This window comes from Bos indicus, chromosome 13 (genome assembly GCF_029378745.1).
Source record: "Bos indicus isolate NIAB-ARS_2022 breed Sahiwal x Tharparkar chromosome 13, NIAB-ARS_B.indTharparkar_mat_pri_1.0, whole genome shotgun sequence".
Lineage (NCBI taxonomy): Eukaryota > Metazoa > Chordata > Mammalia > Artiodactyla > Bovidae > Bos > Bos indicus.
The window spans coordinates 42,120,990-42,142,956 of record NC_091772.1 but is presented as its reverse complement, the minus strand read 5'-3'; the positions used below and the strand labels follow the sequence as shown (position 1 = coordinate 42,142,956).

The following is a 21,967-nucleotide window of genomic DNA, read 5'->3' as shown; positions in this document are numbered from 1 at the left end:
GTTGACTTTCACTCTTAGGAGGCAGCTCTTCATGGTCTCCACTGAAATCCTGGGATATTCATCACAGTCCTCTTTGGCAGATACCGCACTCTAGATTTTGTTCCCTGAATTGAGACAGGGAAGATGCCTTTTCTTCAGGGGCATTTCTCCCCAGCATCTGGCAAAAATACCACTGTGGGTGTCATAGGGAACCTTGACGGAAGGGAACCTGGAGACTGGAGAAGACAGGGATGCTGGTGAAGGCCATATGAAAGCCCAAGGAGCAGACCAAGGTCAGCAGGCCTCCTCCTCACCCCACACCTCTGACCTTGACCCTGGGATAATAGATCCATAACTAAACATGCAACTACAGGACATGACTACTCCTTAGCCCTTAGCAGGTCTGACTGTTGCTATTTCAGAAGTCGAGAGGGACCAGGATGGCTGGCCTGGCACCTGCTGGGAGAACAGAGTTGCCATTTCTCAGGGCAGTGGGGTGGGGTGGGGGGCCTACCGTGATGTTGGGGGTCGGGGGCACAGGCAGGAGAGATGCCCAGACTGCCCTCTGCTCCCAGAAGGACACGTGCCAGGCGGCCAGGCTGCTGTGCACGTCAGGCAAACACAAATTTAAGGAAGCTCTACAAAATAGTGACTCTTTCAGAAAGGTCACGGTCATGAGGTCAGTGAGAGTCTGAGGAGTGGCCCCGAAGGAAGGAGATGAAGACGCCCCTTTCTCCAGGAGCTCCTAGCAGGACAGGTACTTCCATGTCCTGGTGCCCAGTTACTGGCGAAGCAGGGTGTGTGCCTGTCACCGACCGCTGATGGGTCTGAGCACCAACAGAGGCGCCTCTGCATTCTACCCCGGACTCCTTGGTTGCACTGTGGTTAGAGAGGAAGACCCACCTGTGTGTGGGTGTCACTCAGTCACATGCTGAGGGTGATGGGCATCACGTTGGCAAACTCCTCTCCAATGCCTCAGGGGAAACACTTCTTTGCATTGTAATTACAGCATTCCCCTAAATTGGAGATTCTTTGAGATGAAAACTACTTTTGAAAACACAGTAGGATTGGGGCACAGCAGTTGCCTTGGCACATGAAGACAGGTCAGAAGAGGGGAGGTGAGCCCAGCACAGTGGGCCTGGTGCAGCACCAGGGGACCCCAAGTGTACCGGGGGAGGGTGGGATGTGCCCTGGGAGTCCTGGGCCAGCACTCCCGATCCGGCAATAGGAACAAGCCTTGGTGGTTGTGACACGGAACCGCACGCTGTCTCGGCTGGAGATGCCTTAAATGTAGCCTAGCACCACCACCTGGAGAGAGGGGCAGAGCTCCATGTGGGCATTTCTGGCTGAAGTGCCCAGGCCGTCAGAGGGGGCCCCACAGTGCTGGTGGTGTCCAGGGCATGCAGTGCTGTGGGGAAGCGTGGGCAGTCCAGGGATGCTGGTGAGCAGGTGATACTGGCCAACGGGGCTCCATTCCACTGGGGTGCCTGGAAGATAGTGTGGAGCTTGTGCCTTGGGGTGAGGGGTCCCCTGAGCAGGGCATCAAGTCCCCAGCTCCCATCTATCCTGTGTGGAAATTGCTCCCTCTCCCCACTGCTTTAGCCTGTCCCACCGGTGGGCACACATGCCTGTGGCCAGGGAAGTGCAGGCTAGCTTAGGGCCCCATGGTGGGAGGCCTGGGGAGCAGGTCGAGCCCCTCTGCTGCTCTGTCCCCCGGGGGTTGGGTCTTGTCCCTCACCTGGCAGTGCCTTGGGGCAGGATGGCTGCACTGGCCCAGTCTCATGCCCTGGCTCCAGCCCCTGCGAGCGGAGAGTGGGGAGGATGGGGGCTTTCTGGGAGGGTTCTGGGGAGGGCTGTCAGCACACACCTCCCACTCCCCCATCACTGCCAGGAGCCGGGCAGAGCTGCCCATCCCTGTGTATGTAGCTGGGTCTGAACTGACAGCTCTGGGAGAAGCCCTCCAGGACCAAAACGGGGAGCTTGAAAGCCAGGGGTCTGGGGAGTGGGAGGGTTGGGGGCAGAAGTCCTGTCTCTTCCCTCCTCGGTCCTCTTCCGGTCCAGCTCCCAGATGGTCTACGGCAGCAGAATAGACAGCAGAGAAGGGAAGGCTGACCTTCAGCCACATAAATATTGAGGGAGTGGAGCGTCTCTCTCCTATCAGAGCCACTGTGGGTCTAAGGTGGTGAGACAGACCTCCACTACTTTTTCCTGTCTCTGTCCTCCTGCTCTGTGGCCCCAGCATTGGGTGTAGATGTGGGTTTGCAAAGTCGAGCAAGAAAGGGAAGATCCAGGGAACCAGAAAGGACTGGATGGATCATGGGAGCTCAAGAAAGTGGACCTGAATGGCACGAGGGTGGTTCTAACCCTAATGGCACAAGGAAGATGTGAACGGAAGGAAGGGACAGACCACCACCCAGCCAGCCTGGCTCCTGCAAAACACACATGCACAGACCACAGCCCTGCAGGACGGACACAGAGCTGACCTGACCCTGAAACCACAACCCACAGAACGCTGGTCAGAATTTGTGCCCTGAATGCAGCTGGGAGGATCGCCCACTGAAACAAAAATACCAACATTCCCCAGAAAGCACAAATAAGATATAGACTCTCCTAATACAATTTTCAGAACATCCAGGATATGACCCAAGATTACTCAGTATACAGAGAACCAAGAAAATTACAGCTCTCCTGGGCGATGGAAGGAACCAATCAACAGATGCCAGTGCTGAGATAACTCAGGTATTGGAAATATCTGACAGACTTTAAAGAAGGTATTATCCAAAACTTCCAGGGACTTCCTTGGCAGTCCAATGGTTAAGACTCCGTGCTTCCAATGCAGGGGACCAGGTTCGATCCCTGGTTGGGAAACTAAGATCCCACATGCTGTGTGGCCAAAAGAAAAAATGAAAGTTCCAAGTGGGAGTAAGCACTCTTCAAAGATTGGAAAGGTAGGAACTATTAATAAGAAATAGAAGATAGCCTTAAAAACCAAATGGGAATTTTACTGATATCCTGGAAAATTAAAAAAACCAAAATAAAAATCTCATTAGTGAACTCAAGAGCAGACTGAAGATGTCAGCAAAAAGGGCTTATTAACTTGAGGACAGATCAATAGAAATTATCCATTACAAACACTCAAGAGGAATAAAATGTTTAAAGGCGTGAATAGAGCTTCAGCAGTCTATGGGAAAATTTAAAGGAGTCTTTCATGTCGTTAGACTCTCAGAGGGAAATGAGAAAGTGTTACAGAAAAAGAAGAAGAAGGGGGAGACGAAGGAAGAAAAAGAAGAGATAATGGCTGAGACTTTCCCAAATTTGTCAAAGACACAGGTTTATGAAACTTATTGAACCCCAAAACAAGTAAATTCTAAGAAATCCACATCAAGGTACTGCTAAAAACTAAAGACAAAGGAAAAAAAAAAACCAAGAGCCTTTAGACAAAAGACATAATTTACAGAAGAACAAAGATTTGAACAACTGCAAATTTCTCACCAGGAACAGAGAAGCTAGAAGGAAGTGGAATAAGACTTTGAATTCTGAGAGATAAGAACTGCCAAACCAGAATCCCATAGTCAGGGGAAATATATTTTAGGAATAATCATGATATGAAGATGTTATCAGCTGAGGACAGGTTTAAGATATCTCATTGCCAGCAGACATGCTCTGGAAGAAGGGCTAAAAGAATTCTTCAATGGGGAGAAATTTTCTGAGTTCTTCATGGGCTGAGTAACCTTGGATTGCATTTTGGGCATATGAAAATTGTGTTATGAGACTCTGTCTTACTTATCTCTATGGGGAATGTTGGTATTTTGTTTGGGAGGGTGGAGGAAAGGGTTCCACATGAGTGATGCAGGAGCTTCTGGAAGGACAGCAGCCCAGCCCACACCTCCAATGTCCAGAGCTGTGAGATAATAAATGTGCGTTGTCTTAAGCCATTGTTGGTGGTAGCTTGTCACTGCAGCCTCCAGAAGTTAACCAGCTGCCCAGAGAGGAGAGGGCGCTGCCGTGGAGACTGGGGGAGAGCCTGAAGGGACCTGCTGGGGCTGGAGCCCTGCAGCGGGGGCTTGTTGGTCTCTCCCCTTACTCTCTTCCTCCAGACCAGGAAAGTCTAGGACGTGTGATGAGACAGGAGGCAGGGCAGACTGAGGGTCATGGGAGAAAGAAGACATCTCTCCCTCCCGCAGCAGGCCTCTGGGTTGGAGAACCACATCTCCAAACACCTTCTAAGCTTTGGGCATCTGAAGACCCTGCCCAGATGGTGGTACTGGATGGAGGCTATGTGTGTACTATATGAGTGCCACAGAGGGTCGCAGGGACAGGAAACACCACTGGTCCTTCCACAGGGACAGCAGGACGTGAACACAGAGCTGTGTCGAGGCCACACCCGCAAGTTTCCTTACGAGGCACACCCTCCATTTTCTGGGGAACCTTAGCTTTTCCAGGGAGTCCCAGACACTTCTCATAGCTAAGAAATAGCAGGAGGAAGATGCCAAGGTTTGGGCTCGTGGGCAAACTTGCATCCTGGCCAGCCTGGGAAGTGGAGAGGGGACCAACCGGGAGAAAGTCTGAGGATGATCACATAGAGAGAACATGGTGTTCGGGACTCCACCTCGCTCCACTGCCCTGGGACCCAGCGCCCCCGTGTCCCTGTCGCTTCCTGCCCCTCCAGGCCTCCCACGGCCTGGCTGGACTGAACTCAGTGGATGGAAACCCCAGGCTGGCTCCCACTCAGAGACACTAGGCTAGCAGGAGGGTCTAGCCTGCCCAGAGAGCAGCCCCCAGAGAGAGAGGGGGTTTGGTGGGTATGTGTATTTAAGACGATCAGGCCTGGGAGGAGGACGCGAGTTTGCCCAGCTCTCCCAGAGGGCTCTCACCTGCGAGATCAAGAGGAGGAGAACAGCTGTGGGTGTGGGTGGCGCCAAGCTGCCTTGAATCCACTGGGCAGAACGGCCCCAGGCAGGGCGAGCCATGATGGCCAGACCCTGGCAGGGGCCCCGGCTGCTGCTGGCTATTGTGGGGGCTCTGGTGGCCCTCAGCTATCAATCAAAGCGGAAGACCTTCATTCTTGTCTACGAGGTGCCTGTGTCAGACCCCGTGGTGGTGACCACCATGGACTTTTTGACCACGGACTTCAACAAGAAGAACGAGGACCTGTACAACTTCAGGATCGTGCGTGTCCTAAAGGCTGTGAAGAGGGTCAGTGCCCCCCACCCTCCCCTCGTGCCCCTCTCTGGGGATCTGTGGGTTCAGGGCAGCCATGCAAGTGAACTCAGTCTCGTTTAGTCCAAAGTGGGTGTTTCAAGTGAAAGTGAAAGTGAAGTTGCTCGGTCGTGTTCGACTCTCAGCGACCCCATGGACTGCAGTCTACCAGGCTCCTCCATCCATGGGATTTTCCAGGCAATCTCCTGGAGTGGATGAAGTGGAGTCGCTTAAATGATACCCAAGACCAGGGCCACACATCCTCGTTCAAGGGCCTGAGCTGCGGGAAGGGGACTCTTGGGCACCGGGAGACCATGTGTGCACGTCAGGGGCTGTCTCCACGAGGGCAGCGGCACCCAGTACCCACAGCTGAGACGGGCTGGCCCTCAGAGTCTAGCCTGCTGCTCTCTGCCCTTGACATCAGCAACACATGGATAACCAAGGGTGACTTTGCCCATGGAGTGGCTTCTGGGGAATTCTGCTCAAATGGCAGAGCGGCCAGGGGAGGCAACCAGGAAGGGGAGAGGGGAACCCGTGGGTCTGTCCAAGGAGGGCCTTCAACCTGGGGTGGCCCATGAGGAGCTCCCACCCCTGGAAGTGACAGAGATGGGAGAGGGGTCCTTTATCCCTTGTCCTTGCCTCCCACAGCTGACTGACCACCTGGAGTATCAGGTCAACCTGGAGATGCGGCGGACTACCTGCCTCAAGTCGGAGCTGACCAACTGCTCCTTCCAGGAAGGGAAGCTCTACAAGGTACTGGGCATGTCAACAAGAAAGGGCTCACTTCCCGGGGCTCTGCTCCTCAGATTTTGGAAGAACGATGGGGAGGCAGGGGGCCCAGATGGAGGAGCAGAAGTGGCTGAACTGCAGGGTCGGGCAGAGCCCTCTGACCCCAGGCAAATAGCTGGTTATAATAATATTTTAGCAGCTGGGGGACTTTGCTGGTGCACCCACTGAATATCTGAACGTCAGCCTGTTGTGAACACACAATCACAGGGCTGTATGCTCTGCTCCTTTCACCAGCAGTGTTGAGGCAAACAGGAGGAAGTAATAGGAAAATGAGTCAGGAATAGTTCAACCAGGGGTGGAGTGGGTCAGGGAAGGGAGAAGCCTGCAGGCACGTGACCTGGTGAGGAGCCGCCTCCCCAAAAATGGCTTCATCCCGACCCAGCATTCTCATACTGGGAAGGTCAGCTGGGCCATCATCACTCAGGAGGTGGACCATCACACACACACACACACACACACACACACACACACACACACACTCGTCAGAAGGGCCCATGTGCTCAGAGGCCTTGAAGACCTCAAGTCCTACAGGCCCTGCAAACCACAGCTCTTTACCCAAAGGGACTACATGAGGGTGATCACATAGTGATCTTGCCTAGGACAGTCCTGTTTGGTGTCCAACTTCCTAGTGTCATTGTTAATACCATCCCCATTTGCTTACAATGTGTCCTGGTTTGGTTCCTAGATTTTTGGTCACCCAATTCTAGTGGCCTGCGTGTTCTGGACATAAATGTGTCCATCCACAGGCTCCCCCTTCCATGGAAAAGTCTTCAAAATCTAGCAAGTTAGACGTGTTGGTGGAGAAGATCATGAAGTCTACAAAAAGAGTAATTGATGATTACAGTAAACTTAGTCTTGTCATTGTGGGAGATTGAATTGTGGAGTCAGTATTCTGAATTCTATCTTAGGAGAAATGTCAATGTTTAAGCCTCCCACCCCACCATGTCCTCGCCCTGGGATTTCCAAGAAAGAGCAGGAAAGCAAAATCACAGTATGAAATGATAATAATGTACAAAATCTGTTGATTGAGCTTTCATTGTTGGAAAAGAAATGGGATCTTAGGAGAGAACCAGGAAGGGGAAGGCGAAGGTGTGATGACAGGTGGATGGGCAGATGAAGGAAGGAAGGAGGGAAGGAAAGGGGATGGGTCGCATGGGAGGAAGGTGAAGGGAAGCGTGAAGGGGTGAGGTAGGAGAGCAGGTGGAGGGAGAGGGAGGGAACCAAGTGAGGGTAAGGTGTGACATGAACAGTGCATGAGTAGAAAAGAAGAGGAAGAAAAAGTCAGTCGTTCCCACAGTGATGTGAGTGGGGAGACACTTTATCTCTAGTCTCCAATTCCAACCACGAGCAGAAGGCGGTTCTGTGGGGGTGGTTCCAGCAGGGACACTATCAAATCCTTAAAATCAAAATAAAGACAGACCCACAAGTTGCCTGGAGGTGGATTGGGGGGTGGGGGCTGTCATTTCCCCATCCACATGTCTAACGCCTTCTTCTTTCCCCTTTAAAATGTTTACCTTGTGTGTTGATCTTTTCTACATTTTGTTTTGTGTTTATTTTAGAAAATCGATTGCTACTTCTCAGTATTTGTTATTCCCTGGTTTGAAAAGTATAAAGTTCTGGCCCAAAACTGCACAAATGTCTAGGTGTCTCGGAGTGCAGCCCACAGATACTGTGCATCAAGATACCCTGCACCCAACAGGAACTCTCAGTGAAGAAAATAAATGTTGGTCAACCTGTGCTCTTCATGCTCTGAATGTTTATGATTCCATTCTTTTCCCCCAAGATTCTTTAACTTATAATAAAATGATCTGAAGTTCTTCTGGGCTAGGGCAGTTTGGGGGTCTAAGGGAGATGACATGTATAATTCTTGTCCTTATAGCCTATACACGTTCAGGATAGCAGAACTTCAACCTCATCTTTATATCAAGTAGGATTGTTTAGATTTTAAACTAAGTTGAGAAAAGGGGGAAGGAGAACAAAGGAAGATGCTCTAATTACTTAACTGAACAGCTAAAAGATACTGGCAAGAATGCCTGTGATGACATCTCTGAGATGCCCAGTCTTGTCTAAAGTGTAAAGGAGGAAACAAGGACAAACAATGCAAGTAATTGAAAAGAGGAGGGCACATGCCTTATTTTTGCAGGCATGAGCACTTTCTGATACCAGACTTCAGAATTAGACTCATACCCCAGCAACAGCAGCATTGGACCAGAGCAGGTCTCTTTTTGGAATGATTTCTCTCCCACAATTGGCAAACCAACCACAATGATGTTTGGTTTCTTGTTTTCCTTCCTGTGGGAGGAGGAGGATATGGGCCATCATGCCCCATTTATTCTTCCCAACAAACCCATCAGATGAATTCCTCCGGGAAGGCAGTGTTTGAGGGCAGAGAGAAACCAGGAATGCTGCATTAAAGGAGGTGCCCTTTCACGGATGTCACATTACCAGTGAGAAATAAGCACCCCCACCCACCAGCTTGATTCAGGATGTCAAGTAATGTCACCAGGCTCAGCTTCCCACTCGACTTCCCCCGTGTGGTCTCAAGATGGCACCTGTGGTTCACTGAGTCACATCCGCCCTGGTTCACACAAGGTAGGGAAAGGATGAGCCTCCCCAAGAGTTGGAGCAAAAACCTTGGGGTTTAATGTCTCCGGGGGATTCTAGAGACTATGTGGGAGACTCACAGGCCCACACAGCAGCCATCAGCTGGCAGAGAGAGAGGTGGCTGGGGCGTTTATCTCCTGTTGCAGGCTGCCAGGCATTAATTCCCTGGAACCTCTAGCTCATGGTGGCTCAAGGGCAGAGCAAGCAGCCAGAGGTGATGGGAACAGGTGTTGGCATTTGGAGCCGGTGTCCGCAGAAGGATGAGAAGTGAGAGACACGGCAGACACTGAGGGGACAGGGCATGGGTGATCTGTGAGCTGGCAGCAGCCGCCGCGCCCCCAACAGCTAGCGAAGAACAATTTTTTTTTTCAACTTCTACTCTCCCAACGAAAGTTCTGGAGTCCTCAGGACTCCATTTCAGGTGGGGCCCAGGTGAGAGTCCCCTCTACCAACCGTCTGAGAAGATGCTAACCTGCAGTCTCCTTATCCCTAAGGAGAATGACAAGAATGACAGTACCTACTTCTCAAATCGTTGTAAAGATTAATGATGATAAATGCGTTTAAGTCGCTCAACACAATGCCTAACACAAAGCCAATATTCAAACAAACATTAGCCGCTTGTAAGAACACCGGCAGTAGCAGTGTAAGCTAACATTAATCGGCTGTCAACTCTCTTCTGGCATTTTGACTGCTTTGTCTGGAGCTGGGGGCTGGGGTGGGGGGGTGGGTTGGAGAATAAAGGAAAGGCAGGACATGTGTGCTCATTGAACTTGGACTTCCCAGCCCAGTGGGATTTTGAAATTTATTTTGAAATCACTGTAGATTCAGAGGAAGTTACGAAGAATACAGAATGATCCCTTTACCCTTCATTTAGTTTCCTCCCCCCCACCATGGTTACATCTTTTGTAATTATAGAAAAATATCACAGGCAGGAAATTGACACCATACAGTGTGTGTCCTTTCATCACACGTGTAGCTTTGTGTGGCCACCTCCACGAAGACCTTCTGCCCGAACTCCACAACAGTCGCACCCTTTCTTCACCCTCTCATACTTCCAGAAATCACTAACTTCTTCTCCATCTCTATTACTGCACCAATTAACACATATTGTGTAAATAGAATCATACAGGCCTCTTTGGGGACTGGTAACATTGCCCTGGAGAAGGCAATGGCACCCCACTCCAGTACTCTTGCCTGGAAAACCCCATGGATGGAGGAGCCTGGAAGGCTGCAGTCCATGGGGTCCCTAGGAGTTGGACACGACTGAGCGACTTCACTTTCACTTTTCATGTTCATGCATTGGAGAAGGAAATGGCAACCCACTCCAGTGTTCTTGCCTGGAGAATCCCAGGGACAGGGGAGCCTGGTGGGCTGCCGTCTATGGGGTCACACAGAGTCGGACACAACTGAAGCGACTTAGCAGCAGCAGCAGCAGCAACATTGCCCTTGGGATCCATCCAAGTCATTTCATGCATCAGCAGTAAGCGCCTTTTAACTCCTGAGTGGCATTCCATGGTGCACTCAGTACCGGAGTTAACTACTTACTTGTTGCAGGTGTGTTAGTTGTTCAAGTTTGGGGCTATTACAAAAGAAGCTTTTACTTGGAGAAGGAAATGGCAACCCACCCCAGATTGCCTGGGAAATTTCATGGACAGAGGGACATGGTGGGCTACAGTCCATGGAGTCACAAGAGTTGGACACGACTTAGCGAGAACCACCACCACCCACCTCACTAAGCTTAATCATTTCTAGCTTTTGATTTAAATTGAAAGACATGTGAATCTTCCTTTGACAGAATAGGGTTATTAATTGGCTTAATATCAATATTGTATCTCAGGGAATAAGGAAGCCCAAGGAGAGGGAAAAACATGAGGGAACAGCCTGATCCATGGAACAGTCAGAACACATACAGAATTTATCTATTAAGTTCACTGTCTTTTATGAGCATGGTTCATGGAGCCTCAAAAAAATTTCAATTGTAACATCAAAGATCACTGATCACAGATCACCATATCAACTATAACAATAATGAAAAAGTTTGAACTACTATGAGAATTACCAAAATGTGACACAGAGATCTGAAGTAAGCAAATGCTGTTGAAAAAATGGTAAATGGTGCCAATAGATTGCTCAACACAAGGTTGCCACAAATCTTTAATTTGTGGGGAAAAAAAGAACAGTATTTCCAAAGCATAATAAAATGAAACACAATAAAATGAGGTATGCCTGTAACAAATTACCAATACATGCAACAAACTGAATGAATCTTTAATATATTAAGCTTAATAAAAGGAGTCAGACACTAAAGAGTATACACTGATTTATTCCATTTGTACGAAGTCTTTTCCACAGTAATAGATACCAGATCAAGGGGCTGCTTCTAGGGCCATTGACTGATTGCTAGCACAAAAAATAAAACTTTTTAGGGTGAAAAAATGTTCTGTATCTTGATTGGGGGGTAGGTATTTGTTCACTTGTCAAAAATGATCAAAAGTGTATTAAAATCTGTGTATTTCACTGAATGTTAAGCCTCAATAAACTTTTCTAATAAAAAATGAAAAAAAAAAGAAGCTTTTATGGACAATCATGTAAGGTAGTGGTCCCCAACCTTTTTGGCTTCAGGGACCAGTTTCGTGGAAAACAATTTTTCCATGGGCTGAGGAGGGGTGGGGGATGTTTCAGGATGATTCAAGGGCATTACAGTTATTGTACACTTTATTATTATTTTATTACATCAGCTCCACCTCAGATCATCAGGCATTAGATCCTGGAGGTTAGGGACCGTTAATGTAAGATTTACGTGTGGAACTAAATTTTCATTTCTCTAAGTTAAATGCCCAGGAGCGCAATTGCTGAGTAATGTGGTAAAGCATATTTTAAGATTTAAAAAAAAGAAACTGCCAAGCTTTTCCAGAGTGGATGCATTATAATGTTCCTCTGTCTCTGGTGATGGGCTTCTCTGGTGGCCCAGTGGTATAGATTTCCCCCGCCAATGCAGAAGACACAGGAGATGCGGATTTGATCCTTGGGTTGAGAAGATCCCCTGGAGGAGGAAATGGCAAGCCACTCTAGTATTCTTGCCTGGGAAATCCCATGGGCAGAGGAGCCTGGTGGGCTACAGACCATAGGGGTGCAAAAGAGTCAGACACAACTTAGAGACTAAATAGCAATATCATCTCTGGTGACAATCTTTGCTCTGAGGTCAACTTCATCTGATGCTAATGTAGGCTCTCCTGCTTTCAATGAATGCCTGCATAATAAAATTTTTTTCACCCTTTTATTTTCAACCTACCTATATCATTATGTTTAAGGAAAGCTTCTTGTAGACAGCCTACAGTTGGGTCATTTTCTAAATCCACTCTATCAATCTCTGTCTTTTGATTGCCTCATTGAGACAATTTACATGTGACTTGTATGTATCATGCATATAATTATTAATATGTCAGTGATTATGTCTATTTTGCTATTTGCTCTCTGTTCTCTCTGCTTTTTATTTGTTTTATTTTTCCTGTGAGTTTCTTGAACATTTTTTAAAAGAATTCCACTTGTATGTATCTATACTGTTTTTGGGTTTTTTTCATGTATTTTTATTCTGTTTTTGCTATGTGTCTCTACATACACTTTTTAGTGGTCACTCTAGATATTACAGTACGTATATATAATTTGGTCTACTCGCATCAATATTCTACCAGTTTAAGAGACGTGTAGACAGTTTATCTCCATTTACATTCCATTTCTAGAAGTCAGCCACTAGGCCAAACTCAGCTGGGATGTTAGGATCTGGACACAGAGGTTTCCTGGAGGCTCTTGGCCTGTGGCAGGGTGATAAGATGCCATTTCACAGGACTCTCACTCTGATAATGAGCGAGCAAGGGTAGAAGGCAGTGCCAGGTCCCCAGGCAGCCCTCTAGGACATCAGATTTGCAAAACTGGACATCCCTCTTTTTTTGCACAACAATTTCCCCACCTTTAACCCTTTACCTCCATTCTCTCTTCTGACTCAGGACTTTCCGGCAAATGGGAGGTTTTTGCTCATGTGTTTACTCTTCCCCTTTGAAAACACTCTCTCCAGTTGCCATTATGACTGCTGGTGAGACTGGTCCCCAGGGAGGAGGCCAGCTGGTCGGGGGGCAGCACTCAGCCCACAGCTGATCCACTGGTGGTGAAGGGCACATCTTTTCTGCTCGACTGTGAGTCGCATGAGGGAAGACACCTTGGGTCTCACTCCCCCAGCCGTGAGCCAGAGAGAGGTTCAAGAACCCTCTGTCAAGAAAAGCTCCCACGGCCAGCCCAAGTTAGGGTCCTTGGAAAGGCCTGCTGGCAAAGCTGGCCTTGGCTGGAGCCTGGGAACTTGGATGATAAACCACTCCAACGCTGATATAAAACTTTCCCTCAGCGATGAGGGCCTCACTTTGTCTACAATGTTTATACAAACAATGGGGTTTATGCTGAGCACCTGTTTTCTTTCCGCAAATCTGCGATTTCGGTACATGCTGGGCAGAGGCTGCCCATGTGAACAGCACCAAGTCCCCAGGGAGATTCCCTGGCACACATTCCATCGAATTCCTAGAGGAATGAGGGGTGTCCCATGTAGTGGCCCCAAGAAGGGATGCTGGAATCCTGTGCCTGATGTCTCCCCCAGAGCCTCTTCCCTGTGCTGATTTTGTCCTGTATCCATCACTGTAATAATCACATCCCTGAGCACCCTGAGAGTCCTCCCAGTGAATTCCTGAGCCTGGAGGTGGGCATTGGGACCCCTGATGTACTCACAGAGACCGGTGTCAGTCATAGAGTTATCCATGCATGGGGCAGAAACTGGGCCCTCCAAGCTCAGGCCAGAGTCTGAAGGTACCTGAACTAAGAAAAGCTCAGATGTGACTGAGGGTGGGAACTAAGTTATGAGGTTCCCCCAAAGAACTAACAGCCTTCTGCTCAAATGGCATCAGCCGCCTAAAGACCATCAACTCCGTGCCTGAGTGTGAGTGCACGTGGGAGAGTTTTGGGCGGCCATGAGTGTGCACGTGTATGTGAGTGTGGACGAGATTTCGATGAGGGATATGAGGGCCTGGCGGATTCTACAGCACAAAGCACACAGCACAGTGGCCCCAGGTCCCATCAAGGATCTTTGCACACGTGCATCTATACATCCAGGCACGAGTTGTTCCAGAGCTGGTAATGGTTCATCCAGGGTAGAGTGTACACCAAAAAGTCGCAAATGAAACTCTGTGGGAGAAGAAAGAAAACAGTCAGCTTTCGGGGAATTGGTTCTTGAAGACGAAAAGAAGTTTCTGCCCCTGCCCCCCGCCCCTGCTTGGGGAGTCTGGACCCTGCCCTGAGGCTGAGGCCCGACCACATGAGCGAGGTGGGTTTTGCTCGCTGGCACATGCTGGGGGCAAAGGGGATGTCCGAGTCAGCACAGGAATGTCATCCTGGGCTCCCCGACCTGGTCCTCCTGTACTTCCTTCCCGGGCACAGAAAGAGAGAACCTCAGGCCTGCCAACTTGCAGGAGGGACCAGGAGGAGGGCACAGGTCGGGAGACAAGGAGGTGACTGGACAATCCAGAGGGACCCAGGGATGCGGACCAAGACAGAACAAGGTCCCCAAGGAAAGTAAAGCCGCTTCCACCTGAGGTCCAGGGAGTGGACCGGGTGGGCAAGGGGTCCGGCAGCCCAGAGACCTGGGGCCGGGGCGGTGCCAGCCCAGGGTGCAGAGATGCCCAGTTACGGTGCTTCCTTTTTCCCCTCCCCACCCCGGGTGCCACCCGTGGCATCAGGCAGCCCCGTGGCTGAGTCCTGGCTCTGCCCCAGCCACAGGGCCCCTGACACCTATCCACGTTTCCTTGTGCAACGTTTGCTGCCCCCTTGACTGGAGCCCCTTGTCAGCTGCTTGCCAGCACACACCTTCTTCAGATTCTTCTTGGTCTGAATGGGGCACGAGCGGTTTTTCGTGCTGTTCCTCTTGCACTTGGTCCTGCTAATCTTCACGGTAATCAGGTACTCCACGCCCGTCGTCAGCTACCAAGAAGCAAAGGCTGTTAGCTTTGACTCCCAGCATGGCTGACGCTCTCCTGGAGGAGCTGGGACAGAAGACCTTCAGGAGCCTCCGTCCCTCATCAGTTCCTGGGGCTCAGCCTCCTCCCTACCTGCTGGAGGATGCCCAGTGCCCCCTGATTACCACCTGGGATGTGTGATGCCCAGTCCTTGCTCTGTACCTGCTCTATTGCTGCAGCCACAGGTGGCTTCTTACCTGTCTCCCTCTCATCCTTGGGACCAGGGAGGCAACCTGGCTGCAGTCCCATCATGCACCCAAGTCTGCACCGTGGCTCTCAGAACGCGTGGACGGAGCCGTCTGGGCTAGTTTAGTTCCTGGGCTCTGCCTCTGTCCTCATCTTCCCTCCCTGCTGCCTTGTCTCAAAGTTAGTGGTCAAAGCGGTGAGAAGGCTGGGCACTCTGTGGGATGGCTCCTGGGAGGAGAGGCCCCAGAAAACCTCAGGGCAGAGCAGCAGGGGAAGAGGACTGGGATAGGACCACCACCCTGATCCCGGCGTCCCCTGGAAAGATGTCAGGATGTGGGCCTGGTCCGACATCAGGATTTAGGGCTCCTGGCTCTTCATCTAAGGATGTCTCCAACCAGCTAGCAAGACTGGTGCCAAGAGTTTTCTCCCTGACCCTCAGCACACCCTGCACGTGTGAAGAAACTAGAACGCTAGCTGCAAAGTTAACTAAACTTTTAGTGTGCTCGTGCCCCCGTGCTTAGTCGCTCAGTCGTGTCCAACTCTTTGCGACCCCATGGACTATAACCCCCCAGGCTCCTCTGGCCACAGGATTCTCCAGGCAAGAATACTGGAGTGGGTTGCCATTTCCTTCTCCAGGGAAACTTCTCGACCCAAGGATCGAAGCCAGGTCTCCTGCATTGCAGGCAGATTCTTTTTTTGTGCATGGAAGCAGATTCTTTACCATCTGGGCCACCAGGGAAGCTTCAGTGTGCTCAATGTTTTCTCATTCATTGTTAGACTTATTTGTTAAATCATGATAGGAATGATCGTGATGATATAAATGTTTTCACAGGTGCTACTTCACTCTTATTCAGCCCACTTCGAAGGTCAGGAAGCTGAGACCTGGAGAGTCTGGATGGCGCTTGACCAACACCCCACAATTAGGAGGAGCTGGGTGTCAAAACCAGAAGCGGCACCGGGAGCCCAGCAAAGATGGCCACGGTGTCCCCTCCCTGCCTGTTGAGAGGTACGGATGGAAATAGTCAATGGGCAGCATACAGGCCTGCCCAGGGGCCTAGCCCCAGGTCACCCAGCCCCTCAGGGGCACTCTCTCTGTGCACTAATCTGGCCGAATGATATCAGAAGTTCGCTTGTGAACAATCACTTCAGTTAGCTGTTAGTGATAGAGGACCCACAGTCCACGGGGTCGCAGAGAGTCGGACACGACTGAGCAACTGGCACTTTCACTTCACTTTCACCAGCTCTGTTACTGGCCTCCTGGAGGTCCAGCTCTATCCCAGGGACCAACAGCGGGAAGAAAAGGCCAACTTGGGCAGAGTGTGGTGAGTGGCCGCCACCTTGTGGCCACGTCACCTCAGTGTCCTCGGGCCTGTGTGCTGGCGTCACGCAGCAGGAGTGACTCAGGTGGACCGGCTGCTGTCCACGCCCGGTGAGGCCCTTCGGGTCACACCAGCACTGCCTGAGGGCCCGCCCCACCCTGGTCTCCATTCCTGCCTCCCCTCTCTCTAACCAGAGCCTTGATCGTCCAAGTCAGTCATTTTCCCAAATCCAGCAAATTGAACCAAGGTGTATTACTGTCGCCGCCCTAACTCATAGAGTTTACTGTCTAACCTTGAGGGCAGGTTGGAGCAACAAAAATGTTTTTTAAACAGCTTTGCTTTCCTCTATTATCCTTCAACTGATGTATTTCAGAGAAACTTTATATGTTAAATAAAATGAGAGAGGATGGGTAATTCCAGGTTCTGAAAGGACCCAACTAGAGGCCTTCTGTATCATTCTGGGTTTCTCAAGGACACAGCTACGATCTCCAGATCCAGATTTTCAAGCCCTGGGCATGAACGCTTATATTTTGCCAAAAGAGAGGAATAATAAAGGCAATGAAACTATCCTCGGTTGCTGTTCCTCTGGCAAATTTCTGAATGAAAGCAATTCTTCCCCTGGAAGAGCAGCTGAGAAGCTCAGGGGATACTCAGGGGGGCTCGGGGTCTGAGGGACCCTGCGGGGCCAGCTCCCAGGAAGCCGCCCCCACCCCAGCCCTGTCTGGGAGCCACACCTGTGCCGCTGTCTCACCTGCACCTGGCTGCGGAGCAGCTTGTCTATGCCGAACAGGTAGGAGTCATTGCTTTTGTTGTTGTAGTTCTCCAATAAGAAGGTGAGCGTGGCGTTCACATTCCTTGGGCTCTCGGAATCCTGGAAGCCAGGCCACTGTTGATGTCGACCCAGCACCAGCGCCAGGGCCGCCAGCAGCAGCAGAGGGTTCCCCCAGCGTCCAGCTCCCATCTCTGTGGTCTCCTCTTCACAGGGCTTTCCAGGTAGGAAAGTGCCAGCCACGTCCACTCACTTGCTCTCTCTGCCGCCCTCGCCAATGCAGGTTTCCATGGGAGATGCCTGCCTGCGTGAAACCGAGAACGGAGACCTTGACCCCTTCTTTCCGGGGCTTGCCCGTGATTTGACCAGAGGACCCGCGACAGACCTGCAGAGGGTCATTCACTTTTCTCAGTAACTGAGGCAAGTATGATTTCTAAATGTCTCTCTCCCCCTTCATACCCTATGAGGAGGAAAGCCCCCGGGACAGACCCCGCAGGCAAGAAGAGGTGGTGAATCAGACAGAGAAGGGGTTTCCCTGGTGGCTCAGACGGTAAAGAATGCGCCTGCAATGCAGGAGACCTGGGTTGGATCCCTGGCTTGGGAAGAGCCCCTGGAGAAGGGAATACTCACTCCTGTATTCTTGCCTAGAGAATTCCATGGACAGAGGAGCCTGGCAGGCTATAGTCCATGGGGTCACAAAGACTCAGACGTGACCAGCTCCTTTCACTTTCTTTCATCAGACGGAAAAGAGGCTGTCTGTGGGACTGGGGGAAGGTTACAGAGAAGGTGATGCTTGAACTGGGATCCAAGGGATGAAAGCCTGATACATTCCATTTACCTACAGTGGGTTCCAGCTGTCTAGGCCAGAGATCCACTATTTCCCGTGCTTCCCTTTTGGCACTGGCTCTCTGCCATCCACTGACCACAGAGTTCTGCTGCTGGATCCAACTGTGCCTGCAGGCCCCAGCGCTCACCCTTACCATCTTGGTGTGACCCCAGGAGAGCTTTGTGAGGTAACCCTGGCCTTTCTGTGAGGGAGCAATGAGCTGTGAGCTTTGTTTAGAAATTAAATCCTGCAGTCCCTCAGAGGTTAGGTGTTACCTGTACAGGAGGGGAAATTTCCTCTCCACTCTTTGGGTTTCTGTCTGGGCCTAAGAATTAAACTGACAGAAGCCAGATTAACAGGAGAAAGGCTACCAACTTTCTGGGCTTTCACGAGTACCTGGGAGCCTCCACAAGAAAGTGAAGACCCAGAGAAGTGACCGGAGCAGGGAGCTTTCGTAACTTGTACACACAGTAAAACTGTGAAGTAGCCAAGACGAAGGGGTTGAGTTCAGGGTACCCCATGGTGAAGGGGTAACAGGTTAGTTTACGTAGCCTCCTTGGCTCTGTGTTCCCGTCTCCGGTTACAAGGACAACCTCTGTCCTCATGTGCAGGGAGGCGATGGTTTCACTTGGTACATTTATCTCCTGCTTCAGGAAGGAAGGACTAGTGGGGAGGTCAGAGTGACCTTCCTGCTTCTGCCATTTTTTCAGACTCCTCTGGCTTAAGACCGTCTTTGGGCCAAGGTGCCATATTTGGGGATAGCTTGTCCTGAACCCCATCACCTGCACCAATAAGCTCATAAGAGCTCCCTGTGCTTAAAACACTCATTGAAGTGGGATCCTGAATGGCATTCTGCTCCAGACAACGCTAGTGGGACAATTATGAAATGTGGGTAAAGTCTGTAGACTAATAGCGTAAAACTGTTGACACGAATAACCAATAACCCATAGCGACTTCACTTTCACTTTTCACTTTCATGCATTGGAGAAGGAAATGGCAACCCACTCCAGTGTCCTTGCCTGGAGAATCCCAGGGACGGGGGAGCCTGATGGGCTGCCGTCTGGGGTCGCACAGAGTCAGACACGAATGAAGTGACTTAGCAGCAGCAGCAACAGAGATAGAAAAGGGCTTTATTTGAGACAAACCGAGAAGTATAGCCAGAGACACAATAACTCAGACGACTCTGAGGAACTTCTGGGAAGAAGCATGGCTGTCAGCTGTTTTATGTCATTTTAGAACAAAGAACATCAAACCAGTCAGGGATACATGCCTGCAGGGTTTCAGAAAAACTGGATCAGCGAGTATACAGAGTCAGTTCACCGGTGGCCCTGGGAGAGGAGTCTTATCATCAAGGAGTCTGAGCATCGGCATCCTAGGAAGGGAGGCATTTATCTCTTATCTTCAGATGTTATAAACTTCTGGACAGTCTGCCCTTTTCTTTAGTGATTAAAGCAAATATACAGTGTATGTCTGATGGGTCACAAACAGGCTGTTTTAATTAGCATAAAATTCAACACAACTCATATATAAGCCTAGGGATTCCCTGGTGGCTCAGACAGTAAAGCGTCTGCCTACAAAGCGGGAGACCTGGGTTTGATCCCCTGGGTTGGGAAGATCCCGTGGAGAAGAAAATGGCAACCATTCCAGTACTCTTGCCTAGAAAATTCCATGGATGGAGGGGCCTGGTGGGCTACAGTCCATGGGGTCGCAAAGAATCAGATACGACTGAGCGACTTCACTTCACTTCACTTCATACATAAGCCCGAATGACTAACTCCTACTTCAATATGTGAACATTTCTTCTGTGAATACAAATGTTAACTCTTTGGTTTCTACCGTCGTCCTAGATTTAACACAGGATGTTAGCATGCAGGGATGGGAGAACTTGATGCTATTGCTGTAACCTTTAGTAAGTCTGAACTGACTTCAAAATAAAGATTAAAATGTTCGAAAATAAATACATAGGTTCTTAGTCATTGAGAAGCAGCTTGATATGGTGAGGGAGACCCATGTTTGTAATTGGCTCTGCTGGGGTCTTTGCTGGGTTCTAGGGGAGCTGGTTCATCTCCTCAGCTTCAGATTCTTCACCTATAAGATGAAAACGGGGAAAAAGACTCATCTCAGATCAGGGTGGAGACAAGGAAGGGAGGAACCTGTTCTCAAGCCAGGCAGGAACACCCTCTTCCATGATTCTTCCATTACTCTGAACACACACGCCCATGGCCCGTTGGACTCCAAGTGTCCTGGAATCTAGGCTACCCTCCAGTGTGAAAGTCTTACTATACCTGGTAGGGTGTCCTCCCAGACCCCATGGCTTCATGATTTGTCCAGCTCGGGGAGGTGGCAGCTTTAGAATACTTGAGCCCGGATGGCAGGTGTGTAATCATGAAACAGATACAGAAGGATTCTGAGTGATGTGTGGGAGTGCTTGGGCCTGGACCAGCTCGGCCCGCCCCGGACATCTAGATGTACAGCCACCCTGGATATACCACCAGTCTGTGGACCTGGGGAGGGGAAGGTGATATCCACGGGCTGTGTTAGGAAACCCACAAACATACCAAATAGATCTGCTTAAGAAATGTGGGCTGATTATATGCATGGAATAAGGGGAGAACAGGGGCCCTGGTTAAATGCCAGGAAAGGGAAAAGGAGAATGAACATATCCAAGGAAAAGGAGGAAGTGGGATGAAGTAGGAGGCCTTATCAAGTCTATGCCTAAGGGAAAAACAAGAGCCTTGGTCACATCTGTGAAATGAGGAAGTAGCAGCGCTCTAGTTCTTTCCAAGAGTAAGGATGAGACAGGGCATGATCGTGGACCAACGGGAACACAGCGTCCCGGTCCTGTCCACGGAAAGTGAGGAACAGGGACTGGACGACATCCCTGGGGCAAGACGAGCCAGGCAGCAGTGTTCCATCCACAAATCAGAGGGCTGAGATGGGTTGTTTCCACAGTTGAGGGAGAAGTTGAGGGCTTAGTCATGTCCATGTGATAAGTGGGAAGCTGGGGTGGTCCTGTCCATGGTAGAAGGGGAAACCAGGGCTTGGTCAAGACCATGGAATAGGGGGAAAGGTGGAACATGCTGTGGGGGAAAGGTGGAACACGCTGTGGGGAAAAGCAACAATTTAATGTCCATAAAATAAGGGGAAACGGGGGCTCATCGTGTCCATGAAACATGGTACAACTAGAAGAAAAACAGAGACTCATAAAACCCACAGAAAGGGAAAGCCTGAGGCCCAGTTGCTGTGTGTGGTCATGGGACAGTTGGGTGAAAACAGATACGGCCGTGGCAGGGGAGTAAGGGGGAATCTGAAGCCTGGACAAGTCCACAAGTTCAGAGGAAGGGGCCTGATCACATCCAGCGACACAGCCTGAACAGACCACGCTGGGCAAAACCACTGCTCATCGTGCTATGGTCTGACTAGACATCTGAAGTGGGGCTGCCTTTGGTCCCTGAAGTGGAGCGGGTCCTGGGGCAGGGGGAGTCACATGGCTGGTGAGAGCCGAAGCCCTAGGGTGCCCGGCAGGTTCCAGGACAGGCTGTTCGGGAGCAGGCAGGCACGTAGAGGGCACTCCTGCCTGGCCAGGCTGGGTGCAGACATCCCATGGGGCGGCGGTTGGTCTGGTCTCATGGTGGGGCCTGGGCCACTGTGAGGGGGACACTGCCTAGCAGGAGCCGAGCGTCGAGGTGGGGAGGCCTCGCCACTATTGCTTGGCCGAGCTTCACCTTCTTAGTATGTAAAGTCAGTGTCATAGTAAAACAGCTTGTGGATGTTGAATCATAAAAGGTACAGAAGTACGGGCATAGTGCCTGGGGCTGTTTGCACAAGAAGGAGCTGAGGCAGGTGGAACGGCCCTGGGCTGCCTGCCATTCCTTCCCTCCATCCCTCTGGAATGACTGGCCTGGGGCTGGGACATGGGTCACGGTGTTCCACTCTCCTAGCCACCTGCATTGCTCCCGAGCCTCCCCTCCTCACTTTGGGTGAACAAATGAGCCCCTCCAAACAACAGGCTGGCCCCCTCTGGGTTCTGCTTTCCACCATCTTCTTGTTTGGTTTGTGTTTGTGTTTGACAAGCTCCTCCTCGTCCTCTAAACAGTCCTGCTCTGGCCTGGCTGCTGACCTGGATAGAACCCAGGCAGGAAGCCAATCAATTTGCGGTTCGTCCTCCTGCCAGAAGCCCTTCAAAGCAAGCCCAGCAAGGAGCAGCCCGGGCTGGATGAATGCCTGCCCAGAACGCTCCCAATGG

The 21,967-nt window shown here is 50.6% G+C and overlaps 2 protein-coding genes across 5 annotated transcripts; one reads left to right on the top strand and one right to left on the bottom strand.

The window, feature by feature from the left end:
- Nucleotides 1-4,539: 4,539 nt before the first annotated feature.
- On the top strand, nt 4,540-7,888 carry CST11 (cystatin 11). Its single transcript, XM_019972861.2, has 3 exons — nt 4,540-5,175; nt 5,827-5,931; nt 7,527-7,888. The coding sequence occupies exons 1-3, from the start codon at nt 4,948-4,950 to the stop codon at nt 7,608-7,610; spliced, it is 417 nt and encodes a 138-aa protein (XP_019828420.2). The 5' UTR covers nt 4,540-4,947; the 3' UTR covers nt 7,611-7,888.
- A 3,955-nt stretch (nt 7,889-11,843) lies between these two features.
- On the bottom strand, nt 11,844-17,857 carry CSTL1 (cystatin like 1). 4 transcript variants are annotated; one of them, XM_070800645.1, is made up of 4 exons: nt 17,738-17,857; nt 16,878-17,199; nt 14,473-14,586; nt 11,844-13,794 (listed from the first exon to the last, which is right to left on the bottom strand). In XM_070800645.1, exons 2-4 carry the CDS (start codon nt 17,085-17,087, stop codon nt 13,711-13,713), a joined length of 408 nt encoding a protein of 135 aa, XP_070656746.1. In that variant the 5' UTR covers nt 17,088-17,199; nt 17,738-17,857; the 3' UTR covers nt 11,844-13,710. The 4 variants fall into 4 exon arrangements, with proteins under 4 accessions (XP_070656746.1, XP_070656745.1, XP_070656747.1 ...); XM_070800644.1 differs by having other exon boundaries at nt 16,878-17,280; nt 17,734-17,854; XM_070800646.1 differs by lacking the exon at nt 17,738-17,857 and adding an exon at nt 17,526-17,709.
- Nucleotides 17,858-21,967: the final 4,110 nt, after the last annotated feature.